This window comes from Acipenser ruthenus, chromosome 7 (assembly GCF_902713425.1).
Source record: "Acipenser ruthenus chromosome 7, fAciRut3.2 maternal haplotype, whole genome shotgun sequence".
In the NCBI taxonomy this organism is placed as follows: Eukaryota; Metazoa; Chordata; class Actinopteri; order Acipenseriformes; family Acipenseridae; genus Acipenser; species Acipenser ruthenus.
Genome location: NC_081195.1, coordinates 13,764,344 through 13,779,620, shown reverse-complemented (window position 1 = coordinate 13,779,620; position 15,277 = coordinate 13,764,344). Strand labels below are relative to the sequence as shown.

Genomic DNA, 15,277 nt, shown 5'->3' with positions numbered 1-15,277 from the left:
AACTTTTCAGGGTGAATTGTTCTGCTTTCTATCTACAGTAGAATTGAGCCAGGGTTTGATGTTTTAATACAAGTGAGGGGATGAGGAAGTAACAGCAAAAGAGATATGCTCTGAATCTATCTCACTATGTGCTCTGTTCCCTGCCAAAGGCCAGGCGCTTGTATGGGTCGGAAGGATCTGCAGGACAATGGATATTAACTAGAAATCATTCTAGAAATTAATGTCACCTCGGGTGTACAGTGCAAGAGTTTTCTGCTATCAGCAGCTCATATGCATTGTATTTTATTGCTAATGCAGCTGAGAATGTATTGAGGTTGTTAACAATAAGGACATTTTGGCCCCTGAGAAAATCCAATGTTGGTTCAATAAGATAGAAAATTGAGCAGCGACTGAGATCAATAGAAATGCCACCTCTCTTCCTCAGGGCTTATTGAAATATATTGCCTGTTGCTGAGGAGCTGATGTAGAGATTAATGATGTACTGATATTGGAGCTGGACTCTACTTCCGTTCCCCTACTTCGTCTGATTGGGAAGTTGACTGAGTGATTAGTGTATTGTTATGGTCAATGCTCCACCTGTTCTTGTCTCGCTGATTTATTTTTATTGAGAAAAATGACCATTCAGAATAAATCTGTGAAAAGCTCTTTACTCATTAATATTTGGCAGAGTTACTCATCCTGTTTCATCTATGTTAATTGGAAAGTTTTGAGTAAGGTTGTGATTTATTGATTACAGACTTAACCTTTTATCATCCTATCCTGTACTAGCAGTAGTTTTCATGTTGGTACTAATAGTAAACAACCTTATTGTCAATTGAATAGCCTTTTTTTGTTAGTTTTTATTAGGAATCCCTGTGATGGGAGCTTATATGAATTTGCAAGTTCTGAAGCTGGTATATATCCAGTAGCCTTACAGCAGATCTTTATAGTTAAATGAATGTTGTGCTCTCATTAGATACTGAAAATGGATATAATGCACACCCTGTGTATAACACACATGAATGAGCAGTCTTGGGTTAAATCTCTTTTAAAATATGCATATTGTTTGTATAAAAACACCTATACCACATTTTTCAAAATGCTAACTAGAATACCATAGTGCCCTGCACACCTCATGAAGACAATGTGGAGTCTTTTAATAGGTATGGATAAAATTTTGAAAATACTATTAAGCGGTTTGCTTTACTGTGCAAGGTAATATTAAAACACAATCAGTAATAGCTAAATGTAAAATTATAATCTTTTAAAGGAAGATCAGCATAACCAACGTGCATGTGTTCAGTGCTGCAGCTGTATACCACCTGATATTTTTTAATTTATTTTTTCTTTTGTATTGATTAGTAATCTTCAGTCTCTTAAACAAGGCCCATCAGCAGAGATAAATGGCCCCTGTGTTTTAATGGTGCTGGCTGATTTAAGAATCCAGTAGTGGACCTAAATTACTCCCTGTAATTTGCTAAATGTTATTTTGCTTCCTTGTTTGGTAAATTGCTAAACCAATTATCTCTGCTTCCTTTATTTTGCCCTTGCAGCCGATACCGCTGCTTAAGATGAAGATGAATCGTTCCATCACATTGTCACAAGAACAGATAGCCTCCCTCCTGGCTAATGCCTTCTTCTCCACATTCCCCCGCCGCAATGCTAAGAAATCTGAGTATTCAAATTATCCAGACATCAATTTCCACAGGTACAGTACTGTATGTTTTTCAAATGTCACTGATTGGAGTAAATCAATACGCTGAATGGTTAGAACCAAGGTGTATCAAAAGCTCTATAGATTCACCAAATGAATGGGCAACAGTTTCTGCTTTCGGAGAAACAGCTGTGGCGCACATATGAACATACGTGGGTACACATGTACGTATTCCATGATTTAAAGTTTATGGAGCGGTTCTTGTCTATCCAACTGTCTGTCTGTATGTCATGCTGAGGTTTTTACATGCATCGACAGACCTGCTTATTAAAATGTAATGAATCGTGCTGAGGACATTCTTTTGCAGAGGATATATAGAGCTAGCTGGCTGTCTGTCACGCCTGCATTTTTACATCAAGTCCATACAATGAATGTAGGTTAAGGCGATTTACATTTTCATGATATTGATTGCTCTAATGTGTTGTTGTGTAGTACAATGGGCTTCATGAGTTAATGTTAATTTCCCCCGTGACCTGCCACAACCATGGTACAATACGCCACAATATTTTTTTTTCTCTCTCGCAACTCTAATACAAGGGAAATTTGAATCTATAGAGATTTTCCCAAAGCTCTCATGTAAATTAATGGAAAGTGCAGGTGAAAGGAATAAACAAATGTTTTCATTTTAAATAATATGCAAAAAGGGACATGTTATTATGCTGGACACCACACATCTTCCAGTGCACAGATTTACAGATTTCTGTCAAAACTGGATTTATGGTAAATCATTTAGTGAGCTCTGTTTGATATATTTATATTTAAGTTTTTACCAAAAAGGTTTGGGACAGCAAAATGACTGTTTTGAGATAAGGGTACTTATTTCTGGTGTCATGGGCATGTGAACGTCAATAGATTCATAGCTCTAATTAAGCAAAAACTTGTATGAGGGTAAGTGTATGAGGGAGTAAATGCCCAAGTCTGCATGTCCATCAAATAAAGCTCTCAGTTTACTTTTTTTTCTTTTTAAGTTTTTCCAGCTCCAAGAAAGCAAAGGGTAGTCCCTGATGTTTGAGATCTGCATTTTAGATAAACAGGGGGGACTTTAGTTACCTGTGCACTCCATGAATCATCTTCTACAAGCATAAAAAGTTATAAAATACATAAACATTTTTATAAATCCGTGTTTTTTGGGGAAGAGCACCATTATCAATTATAGTACTGGTTTTATAAATCATACTACTGGTAATCCATCATAATCCCTTCTGTTGTTTAAAGCATTTTCTCCTATAGACTTTTTTTTTTATTTGATTCTGTACTTTGTATTTGACCATTAGTTTGGATGGTACAATTTTAACAAATAACAAAATATACTATACAATATGTTGTTTTATGTTTATATGATTATATTATATTGCGAGTGATTTTTGTTTGCAAATTAAACATTTCCTAAAACACAGAAGCAGAAACAATGTAGTTGGTTTAGTTTTGGTAAGCAGCACCTAATAAGCAGCCTCTGGATTGAATTACTACCCATCTTAATTGATATTAACCTGATTAGAAACTGAGGAAAAGCAGGTTGTTAGTGTACTGCAGTTTGAATACCTCCAATACTGTAGGTGTTTCATTTGTATAAACTTGTTAGTACAACTCCATTGTTCAGTTCAGAATGAACACATTTTTCCTGGCCTAACTTAATTTGCAAATCATTTCCAACATGCTGCCCAGTAACTGACTCAATGAATTTTCAATTTTCAGATGGTTTATGTTAGTGCAACATACTTTGACACACCAGGATTTGTCAGTTAGGCCACACGAAATAATGTAACATTCTGCAAACTGATCAGCTTGCACAGGTGCTGGTCTGCTGTTTGATGGTAAAATGTAATTGTGTGTGTTTTTTTTTTTTCTTCCATATTCTTTCTTGCGTTGGCAAAGGTGCAGTTTTGTTCCTTTCTCGTGTCTGTGGTGGTCACAACGAAATAAAAAATCAAATCCAGTCAGCCACATCGCAGGAGTTTATGTATACACTCTGTTTTGCCAACAGAAATGCCAGAAAAAATGTATGTGTTAATTTGATCCAACATTATATGAATATGTTATGAGTAATGGTAACAATATATAATACAAGTAAAATCATCACAAAACAGTGAGTCACTAATAAAACCCACCGGATACAGTATGCAGTGCAAGATATCAAATGCTTATCAGGAATACCCTGTAAAATAGTTATAAGCAGTTCATTTTTTTATTTATTTATATTTTATGGTGTACAGTAGGAATTATGGAAAAAATAATCAGGTTCCAAATTAAAATGTACAGGTTAAGCTTAGCCAGATCAATAATGTATAGTGGAATAGAGGTTTATATGTCATGTCACTAGACAAACTACATATAGTTCATCAGGCATAGCAGTTTATTTTATGTCGCTCATAAAAAGCTTGGAAACTCACTGACGGAATTAAAGTGGCCTTGAGTGGCTGTGGTAATTAACATGTCACACTGTGCAGTGGAATTAGACTGAAGAATCACTGTTTTAGAAGTAGAGGTGGAGCCACTGCATATGGATAATATTAGGTTGAAAATCGGCTGGTCCGATATGATTTGTTGTAACTTTTGCAACCTAAAATACAGGATTTCTTATTCTGTGCCATTTCCAAGTTTGGGTAGACAAATCTTCCTAGTCTCTTACACCATTGCAGTGTAAACCGGGCTTTAGAGTTTGACTGTAACTCACTGCTTATAAAAAGTAATCTAATTGGCCTCCAGGTGGCTTCTATGAAGCAGTCAACAAATATTGTTTTCTGAAATAAATGGACACATTTTTTTATTTCTTTCCTTAATGCCACCCCATTTCACAATTTTATTGCAGACTTGTACTACACTTTTTTTTTTTCTTTAATTTTTTTAACCTTCAGGTTTGAACCTTTATGCTTCCTAAAAGTTCTCTCCTATTAGTAATTGTATGGAAAGGTCAACTCAATTCCACATTTATTAGTTTTCAGCACATTTTTTCGAAGACCCTTTTGCAGAGCATCAATACAATCTCAGTGACACATTTACACACAAATACACACTTGCTGTTGTGCTTGAAATGTTTAATGGGTGGCTGATTGGAGTCACCCAGATATTATTTATAGTGGATAGGGGTAATGTGAGAAGCTGTAATTCTGGATATATAGAGGTACAATAGTTCAGTAATCTTGTTGTGTATCTTCAGTTTGGTGGGATTACAATTTACTGAGATGTAGGTTATAGCAATCTACTTTTTTATAATGCTTACTGTTTTTGTCTTGATTCCACTATGGTAACAATCTGCAACTTGCATGAACTATAGTATGCATTATTTAGTAAACTACAGTACTAAGCACCGTTATCAAGGTTTTTCTGAATCATGGCACCAAACACTGCTACAATGGATGCACAGGGTTGATATATAATATATTTTATAAGAAATGGCATTTCTGCTCATGAAATTGGTTTAAGGGATTTCTTTAGTATAACAGAGCTTCTGCTGTGATTGTGCATCACTGTCTGCATCCAGTTGTGATTTTCCTAATGGAAAAAGGGATTTGATTACCATTGATTCTGGAGCAGGACTTTGACAGTGAGGAGGTCAGCGGTCCTCTCTGTCAGCATTTCATTCTGCTTCCTTGCCAAATTCTGAGAAAAGAAAGATGCTCAACTGGCATTTTGACATCATGCTTAGACATTCTTGATTACAAGTATTAAAACCCTGCAGTTAAGTGCACTTTAAAATTAGTTTAATTGAGGGAAAGAGACTGCTGAGTTTTGTGCCAGATTTATAGTTCCCGCTAATGAAATGAACGTGTATCAATTGAATTAACAATTTAGCTTTGTACTGTCCTTGCATTATGTGAGCTGCTTCAGTTTGTATGGTGCTGTTTTGGCAACCTTGTTGCTCAACCTTCTGTGAAGCGTTAGAGAAAAATGACAAACAATTAAAAAAAGGTTGCGTGTAACTAGTGTATATACTAAAGTATTTTCTTAAGTACTGTACATTCATTAGCTGCAATTGATTCCTTGATGCTAACTAGAGAATATGTACAGCAAAAGATGTCTCATATAGCATAAACTTTATGGCTGTGTCAATGATTGGTTAAAAGTAATGAATCACAGCTGTAACATGCATTTATTTATTTACATGCTACTTTTAGATGGTTGCTTTTTATGTCTGTCTGGGAGAACCTAACAAAGCTCTTCCAAGTATAAAACGAGTGTATAAAAAAAGAGTAATGTTTTATTTTGTTACTGGTACTATCTTTTATAGTGTTCTGCAGAAATAGCCAATAGAATTCATCATCATGTTCTGTCTATTCTAACATTAGAAATTAAGAAATGATTGTTTCTATGAATGTTCAGATAGATTAAATAATTAGTCAGTGATGCACTATGCCAATTCCTTATTTAATCAGGTTTGCTGTCAAAAAAAAAAGAGAGCAATACAAATCTCATCTGTCAAGTTTTAATTCTCATTTCATTCTACATGTACGGAGTGTGTTTTATGTTTGTGTCTCTTGGATTAATATTGCCCCAAGAAATAAAATGTAAAAAATCTGAGCTTTTTTGAAAGGGATATAATTTAACTACAGTAGGCTCTCGCTACTCTGTAACCTGTACCGTACTAAAAAAATGCCTTGTCTAGCTTTTGTTCAATGTTTTTGATACTTACTCTTCATCAAAAAATAACCTTGTGGAAAATGATAGACAACATGAATGCATACAATTGAAATTTGGTTTGTGCAGATGCTATCCGCATGCAGTTCAATGAGATAGTGTGGTTCAGATCGTGTAACAGGGGTTTGCATTAATAAGTCTACTTTGTCCAGGATATTTTCAACTTCTCCGATGAGGTAGAAACGCCAACCTTTTGAATTCTGTTTGAGTGATGTTACTTTATAATCTCCTTGGACCTGTAATCTTTACTAAAAAGCTTGCATATCCTAAAGGCTATCTTGTGTCAAAGGAGAACATAGCATAGCTGAACAATACTTGGATTGGTTCCACAGGCTCAAAAAAACAGTTGCCTGTAGGAATTGGCTTTAATAAAGGTATACAGTGCCTTGCGAAAGTATTCGGCCCCCTTGAACTTTGCGACCTTTTGCCACATTTCAGGCTTCAAACATAAAGATATGAAACTGTAATTTTTTGTGAAGAATCAACAACAAGTGGGACACAATCATGAAGTGGAACGAAATTTATTGGATATTTCAAACTTTTTTAACAAATAAAAAACTGAAAAATTGGGCGTGCAAAATTATTCAGCCCCCTTAAGTTAATACTTTGTAGCGCCACCTTTTGCTGCGATTACAGCTGTAAGTCGCTTGGGGTATGTCTCTATCAGTTTTGCACATCGAGAGACTGACATTTTTGCCCATTCCTCCTTGCAAAACAGCTCGAGCTCAGTGAGGTTGGATGGAGAGCATTTGTGAACAGCAGTTTTCAGTTCTTTCCACAGATTCTCGATTGGATTCAGGTCTGGACTTTGACTTGGCCATTCTAACACCTGGAGATGTTTATTTGTGAACCATTCCATTGTAGATTTTGCTTTATGTTTTGGATCATTGTCTTGTTGGAAGACAAATCTCCGTCCCAGTCTCAGGTCTTTTGCAGACTCCATCAGGTTTTCTTCCAGAATGGTCCTGTATTTGGCTCCATCCATCTTCCCATCAATTTTAACCATCTTCCCTGTCCCTGCTGAAGAAAAGCAGGCCCAAACCATGATGCTGCCACCACCATGTTTGACAGTGGGGATGGTGTGTTCAGGGTGATGAGCTGTGTTGCTTTTACGCCAAACATAACGTTTTGCATTGTTGCCAAAAAGTTCGATTTTGGTTTCATCTGACCAGAGCACCTTCTTCCACATGTTTGGTGTGTCTCCCAGGTCGCTTGTGGCAAACTGTAAATGACACTTTTTATGGATATCTTTAAGAAATGGCTTTCTTCTTGCCACTCTTCCATAAAGGCCAGATTTGTGCAGTATACGACTGATTGTTGTCCTATGGACAGAGTCTCCCACCTCAGCTGTAGATCTCTGCAGTTCATCCAGAGTGATCATGGGCCTCTTGGCTGCATCTCTGATCAGTCTTCTCCTTGTATGAGCTGAAAGTTTAGAGGGACGGCCAGGTCTTGGTAGATTTGCAGTGGTCTGATACTCCTTCCATTTCAATATTATCGCTTGCACAGTGCTCCTTGGGATGTTTAAAGCTTGGGAAATCTTTTTGTATCCAAATCCAGCTTTAAACTTCTCCACAACAGTATCTCGGACCTGCCTGGTGTGTTCCTTGTTCTTCATGATGCTCTCTGCGCTTTAAACGGACCTCTGAGACTATCACAGTGCAGGTGCATTTATACGGAGACTTGATTACACACATGTGGATTCTATTTATCATCATTAGTCATTTAGGTCAACGTTGGATCATTCAGAGATCCTCACTGAACTTCTGGAGAGAGTTTGCTGCACTGAAAGTAAAGGGGCTGAATAATTTTGCACGCCCAATTTTTCAGTTTTTTATTTGTTAAAAAAGTTTGAAATATCCAATAAATTTCGTTCCACTTCATGATTGTGTCCCACTTGTTGTTGATTCTTCACAAAAAATTACAGTTTCATATCTTTATGTTTGAAGCCTGAAATGTGGCAAAAGGTCGCAAAGTTCAAGGGGGCCGAATACTTTCGCAAGGCACTGTATTGCCTGAAGGGCTTTTAGTGCATCAGGCTTCATTCAGTGATTCCTTTTATTTTTTTTAAATATATAAATATATGAGAATAGTCGCTTATGAATCGGACAGAATAGAGCTGTCCAGCTACCTTGAAAAAACTGTAGACCAAGGCCTAAATTGTTCAGCCGCTTAAAAGTAAAAATAGATGTGTTTTCACTGTTACACCGCCCTTTGTATTGGGGGGTGGGGGGAGAGGAAACAACTTTCACCTCCAGGAGGTACTTTTATTTATTTATTTATTTATTTATTTATTTTAGAGTGGGCCTCCACACATTGCTAATGGTCCTCAAGGGAATGAAAGCTTTTTTTTCTCTTACTTTTTGTTTTTTAATTTTGTTTATGTGCAAGTGCTGTGTCGTGGTGCATGATGTCTGCATTTCGGTGAAAGGCCTCAGGCAATCCGTTTGTTACAATAAGGGACTTATATAAAAGAGAGTGACAAAAATATTTTCAAAACTTTATGTCCAACAATATGTAACGTCATATAGCAATACACGTACATGGTACAGGTATCCACGGCTTGCTATCCTGCAGCAGTGTGGAGTAGTGGTTAGGGCTCTGGACTCTTGACCGGAGGGTCATGGGTTCAATCCAAGGTGGGGACGCTGCTGCTGTACCCTTGAGCAAGGTACTTTACCTAGATTGCTCCAGTAAAATCTCCACTGTATAAATGAGTAATTGTATGTAAAAAATAATGTGTAAAAAATAATGTAATTGTATGTAAAAATAATGTGATATCTTGTAACAGTTGTAAGTCGCCCTGGATATAGGAGGCTGTGTGGTCCTGAGCAAGTCACTTAACCTCCTTGTGCTCCGTCTTTGTACGTAGTTGTAAGTTATTCTGCAGCTGATGCATAGTTCACACACCCCAGTCTCTGTAAGTCGCCTTGGATAAAGGCGTCTGCTAAATAAACTAATAATAATAATAATGGATAAGGGAGTCTGCTAAGAAATTTAAAAGAAAGAAAAAGAAAATATTCAAGTCAAATAGTAGGGTTAAATTCTAATCTAATATCTTCCTTTGTTTCAGATTATTTGAAGGATCATCACCAAGGAAGATTGAAAAGCTCAAGACTCTTCTGTGCTATTTTAGAAGAGTCACAGAAAAAAGTAGGTACCTATATGGTTTTATTATGTTGATAGTCACTGTAGTTACCCCTACCAAGATGGAATAAAGTGGTCAGCCATGCAGAGATGTGATGTTCACAAACCTTTATGTAAATTAAGGCACACATGTTGAGATGAACTAGGAAATGCAGCTTGTTTGTAGCAGTTTTACTCATGTTTGTTTAGGTTTTTTCCTACAGTTTAATTTGAAATTGTAATTACCACCATGGCCTTTAGGGAGTTATCAAGCCATATAAATACAGTAATACCACACATGTAATAATATCACACTGTTTTATTTGACAATGTGCAGTACAAATGCTGTTTGAGAGGATTACCATTTACATGTTCTCTTTTTTTGTTTTTGTTTTTTTCAGTACCTACAGGCCTGGTTACATTTACAAGGCAAAGTCTGTCCTCCTTTCCAGATTGGCAAAGGTAATTTTTTTCTCTTTTTTTTTTCTCTTTTACATAGGAGTTATATCTGTACAAAAATATTTCTCACCAATCCAACTTTAATTCCATTTGCATAATATATCTGGAAAGAATATATTGAAAAATGTAGTAATCTTGATTTAATTGCTGTAATTGGTAGATGTATTACAGACATCCCCCTGTGCACTTGCTTGTGAAAAAAATAATTTAAAAAACACATGGTTTAGGAGTTTTAGCTTCAAATGAGTTAAGATCTTGATTTTAGAACAGCAACAACATTTTACACTTTCCCCAAATCTTACATATTGGACATCTGGATTTCCTATAACTTGACAAGTCCTTGTTTATTTTCAAAATGAACTGTCATGTATATGGTGGCAATAAAAGCAAGCATCAAATAAACTGAGTAGATTACAAGAGATTGCTTTCTTCAATCGGACACTGCAAATTCTTCTAACTGTACCATAGTTAGTGGTTGATAAACGGAAGCCCGAACCCTGAAGGCATGTAACTAAAGTTATTTTGAAGGTAATCCAACTGAAAGGAGTGTGTGTGAGCGAGAGGCAGAGAACTGACGTGGCATTCCGTTACCCAGTGGCAGGCTGAATGTATTTAATTTTTTTCAGTCTGCCTGTTGTAGAACAAGATTGATTTTGAAAGTTGCAAATGGGGGAAACAACCCTGCTTGAATCTGCAGAATGACCTGCAGGCAAACATGTAGCAGAAAGAGCAGACTATTAAAAGTAATCCAATGCTGAAAGCAGTACAGTATGAAAAAAAGAAGTTAAACTATAAAAGAGATGGAGTTAGAACTCCCATTGCATAGCAATTTGAACTATTCCAGATTTTACTATGAGCGTTAGGCACTGTATAAAGATAACAGTCTGGTTGTGTGTAATATTCACGTTCTAACTTACAATTGAATGGCTCAAGCTGACAGGAACTGTATGTGATGCCTCTAATTATAGGCTAGTTTATCTAGCAGTGTACATATATATACAGTATGTATCACAGACTACTTTCTATGACACATACAGATGTCACACTTCACATTTGTTCCATATATCCTCAAAACTGCTTATTTAATTATGAATCTTGATATTAACATCAATTAGCATTGAGAATATGAATATCACATGTCTGTTAGTCCACACATCTGGTCATATGTCTGTCACTCTTACATTTTTGTATATAGAGAACCACTTCTTACCAAACCTTAAAACCATACCACTATTTAGTACAAGTTATTGAGTATATATGGAGGTGCCTATGTGTCCCTTCATCCATTTGTCTGTATGTCACGCTTACATTTTTGCATTTATCTGGAGAATTGCTAATCAAATTGTGATTGAATATTTAATTGCTGATTTCTTATTCTATACTATTCTCTACATGCTGTTGATGTATGTGATGGTCATCACTGATAGCTCTAATTTAGAATTTACAGCTGTGTCGAGGGGGGGGGGGTGCTACTGACGTTTATCAAGCAAGAGGCATTTGGCAAACTACAAGAAGCTGTGAAGTGGAACTAGAACTACTTGTGAAAAGTATATCAAATAGTATTGTAACAGTTATAATTGGCAAATAAATTCTTATAACCAGCTGTTTTACAGATACTGTTTTTTCTGAATGGATTTGCAAGTTACCAAAACACAAAAAATGACCTAACTAAATACAAGAAGGTTGGCTAATGTAGGACACATTTGAAAAGGTGTAATGTTAACGTCCTGTTTCTTCAATGCTGATGCCACTCTTTCTTTCAGCTCTAAAAATCAACTTACCAGGCTTCACATCACATGTGAAGGTACTATTGAGGATCAAGGATGTGGGATGCTTCAGGTAAGAGGTTTTTATTTTTTCAGAAAATTACTCAATTGTATGTCTTCCTGAAATGAGCACATTAAATCAATCCTACGTAACTTATCAGTTTCTTATAAGCAGCAGGTGTTTTTATTTGAAGCAAAACATATATATATATATATATATATATATATATATATATATATATATATATATATATATATATATAGTGCCTTGCAAAAGTATTCACCCCCTTTGGACTTTTCCACATTTTGTAGTGTTACAACCTGGAATTAAAATGGATTTAAGTAGGATTTTTACCATTTGATTTACACAACATACTTAACACTTTGAAGGTGCAAAATATTTGTTATTGTGACACAAAAGTTAATTAAACAAAAAAAAAAAGACATTTGTTGGTTGCATAAGTATTCACCCCCCTGAGTCAATACTTGGTAGAAGCACCTTTGGCAGCAATTACAGCTGTGAGTCTTTTTGGGTAAGTCTCTACCAGCTTTGCACATCTGGATCCTGCAGTTTTTGCCCATTTTAGGGTTTTAAAATTTTAGACTGAAACAGGTTTTCCTCTAGAATTTCCCTGTATTTGGCTCTATCCATCTTGCCCTCAATCCTGACCAGTTTCCCAGTCCCTACCGATGAAAAGCATCCCCATAACATGATGCTGCCACCACCTTGCTTCATCGTGGGGATGGTGTTCTCAGGGTGATGAGCAGTGTTGGCTTTGCGCCACACATAGCGTTTTGCGCTAAGGCCAAAGAGTTCAATTTTGGTCTCATCAGACCAGAGAACCTTTTTCCACATGTTTGCTGTGTCTCCCACGTGCCTTTTGGCAAAATCCAAACAGAATTTGATAAGGGTTTTTTTCAGCAATGGCTTTCTTCTTGCCACACTTCCATAAAGCCCAGCTTTGTGGAGCGTCCGGGTTATAGTTGTCCCATGGACGGTTTCTCCCATCTCAGCTGTGGATCTCTCCAGCTCCTTCAGAGTTACCATTGGCCTCTTGGTTGCTTCTCTGACTAATGCCTTCCTTACCTGGTCACTGAGTTTTGGTGGACAGCCTTCTCTAGGCAGAGTCGCGGTTGTGCCATATTCTTTCCATGTTTTAATAATGGATTAACAGTGCTCTGGGGTATGTTCAAAGTTTGGGATATTTTTTTATAACCCAACTCTGATTGGTGCTTCTCCAGAACTTTATCCTGGACTTGTTTTGATAGCTCCTTGGTCTTCATGATGCTGTTTGTTTAGGTATGCTCTCTAAAAAACTCTGGAGCCTTCCAGAAACAGGTATTTAATCTGAGATCATGTGACACTTTAATTGCACACAGGTGGACTCCATTCAACTAATTATGTGTCTTCTGAAGGCAATTGGTTGCACCAGAGCTTATTTAGGGGTGTCACACGAAAGGGGGTGAATACTTATGCAATCAAGACTTTTCAGTTTTTTATTTGTAAATAATTTTGAAAAATATGTAGATTTTTTTTTTTCCCCACTTCGACATTATGGACTATTTTGTGTAGATCAGTGACAAAAAATCCTAATTAAATCCATTTTAATTCCAGGTTGTAACACTACAAAATGTGGAAAAGTCCAAGGGGGGGTGAATACAAGACACTGTGTATATATATATATATATATATATATATATATATATATATATATATATATATATATATATATATATACACACATATATATACACACATATATATACACACATATATATGCACCTATTTGTCACCAGGGGTCATCAAAACTTGAAAAACAATAGGAAAATCCCATTTGAATGCTCTCAGTTTAAAATAATGAAGACATGTTGTATGAACTTTATAATATTTACCTGTTTCAGTCTGCGTTTTGCCTTACATTACCATGAGTACTAGAAACACATTCCTGGCTACATATCTGCAGCCAATTTCAGGTTATTATTATTATTTTTTTTTCATTTTATAAAGTTGAACTCTCCTCTGTATGGTTAAACAGTGAGAATCAAAGTCTTTGCTTCCTTGCAAATGACCTGAGAGATAGCCTAGACCACGTTTCAGGAACTAATCTTATATATGTCTATGGGACAGATTCTGAAAACTGGTTGCAAACAGGGATGGTAATCAGGAATTCTAAATTCAAAACATAAATATTAAAACATAAATATCTGTGTAGTTCTAATATGGTGTTTGTGATAACCAGACTCCTTACATTCAAGGTTTTTATGTTCTGTATACACAAGAGTTGTTTTGTTTTCCTTGCTTTTCAGCGTAGCAGCAAGATGCTATTTTCCTTGGGGAGACAAAGGGGTTGATCAGTGACTTAGTACATGAATGTCTGCTTTTTGAGATGCACTATTTAAGCAGTTCTTTACTTTATTCAGTATATGGTGTTTCGCTGAAAATTGACTTCCAAAATGGGCACCATGGGTACATTGCGCTTCTGTTGGGAATTAGCTCCATTGTTCTGTGCCAAAGCATGCAGGCAGTGCTGTGCTATGTGTCAGCTTGAGCAGCCCCTCTCCACTGTGGATCTCTTTCCTTTCACCTTTGTTTGCCTCTTGTAACTAAAATTTGACAGCTGATTGGTACAGACGACCAACTCCAGGTACCCTTTGGGTCAGAAACTGATTGTTGGTATGACTGATGCTATGGTTTCATTGGACGTGCTGACAGTGTGTCATTGGGCTTGAAATGATGCCTCCGTGCCCAATAGTTGAGTGACCAGTTCAGCTGACACACTGCCACTTGCTGCCATATTTTCATCTAACGGAGGAGTCATCAGGCTACTGAGCCAAAACTGACAAGCTAGAGACCGGGGTATTCTGAGAACATTTGCAGTAGTTTTGTTTATAGTGCATCTTCAAGTTTTAACTATTTGTACCCTTGTCTTGAAAGATGATGTTTTAGGTTATGTGATTTCCCTAGAAGCCAGAAATAAAAGCTACCACTTTAGAGCCCAAAAAAAAAAAACATTTCAGACTGAAAAATTGGCAGGCTGTGTGTTTTAAACCTTTAATCAGTTGTCTGAAACTTCTGATCCATGCTGTTTGACTGTGGACTACCTAGTCTTAGAATAGTTCCCAATAACACATTATAACACATTCTATTTATGTTAAACATAATCATTAGAGATAGAGTTATAACGATTTGTCATGTGTCAATGAATTGTGATCTTTTTATTTACATGATATATTGTATTGTACTTGAGGTATGTAACGTTTGTATCGTGATTCAAGAACAAAAGCACAACATGACTCATTGTAGATCACCAAATGGTTCCTGAATGAAGAATGTGTGTTTTATAGTTGGTATGGATACATACTCTCCCTATCTCATTTCAATTTTGTCTTTTAACAAAATGGCTCATTATTAAATTACCATGTCATCTTGTTATACATCATACAAGTAGCCAATCGAGACAATTACATGTATTGTGATACATCGTTCCGTGACTTGCATATCACGATACATAGTCATGTGAGAATAGTGTACCGCTAATTATAGATATGTGTGTTTTAGTGCTTTAAACTTTATTACAGGACATCTACCCTTTGCTAG

General features: G+C 36.3%; 1 protein-coding gene across 2 annotated transcripts in view; it reads left to right on the top strand.

Moving 5' to 3' along the window:
• LOC117415677 (poly(ADP-ribose) glycohydrolase) overlaps nt 1-15,277 on the top strand; it is a 64,666-nt gene that overhangs the window by 20,910 nt on the left and 28,479 nt on the right. For both annotated transcript variants that reach the window (XM_034026316.3, XM_034026315.3), the window contains exons 10-13: nt 1,533-1,687; nt 9,402-9,481; nt 9,856-9,916; nt 11,677-11,752. In XM_034026316.3, the coding sequence (XP_033882207.3) occupies nt 1,533-1,687; nt 9,402-9,481; nt 9,856-9,916; nt 11,677-11,752 (372 nt within the window). The remainder of the gene's footprint in view (nt 1-1,532; nt 1,688-9,401; nt 9,482-9,855; nt 9,917-11,676; nt 11,753-15,277) is intronic.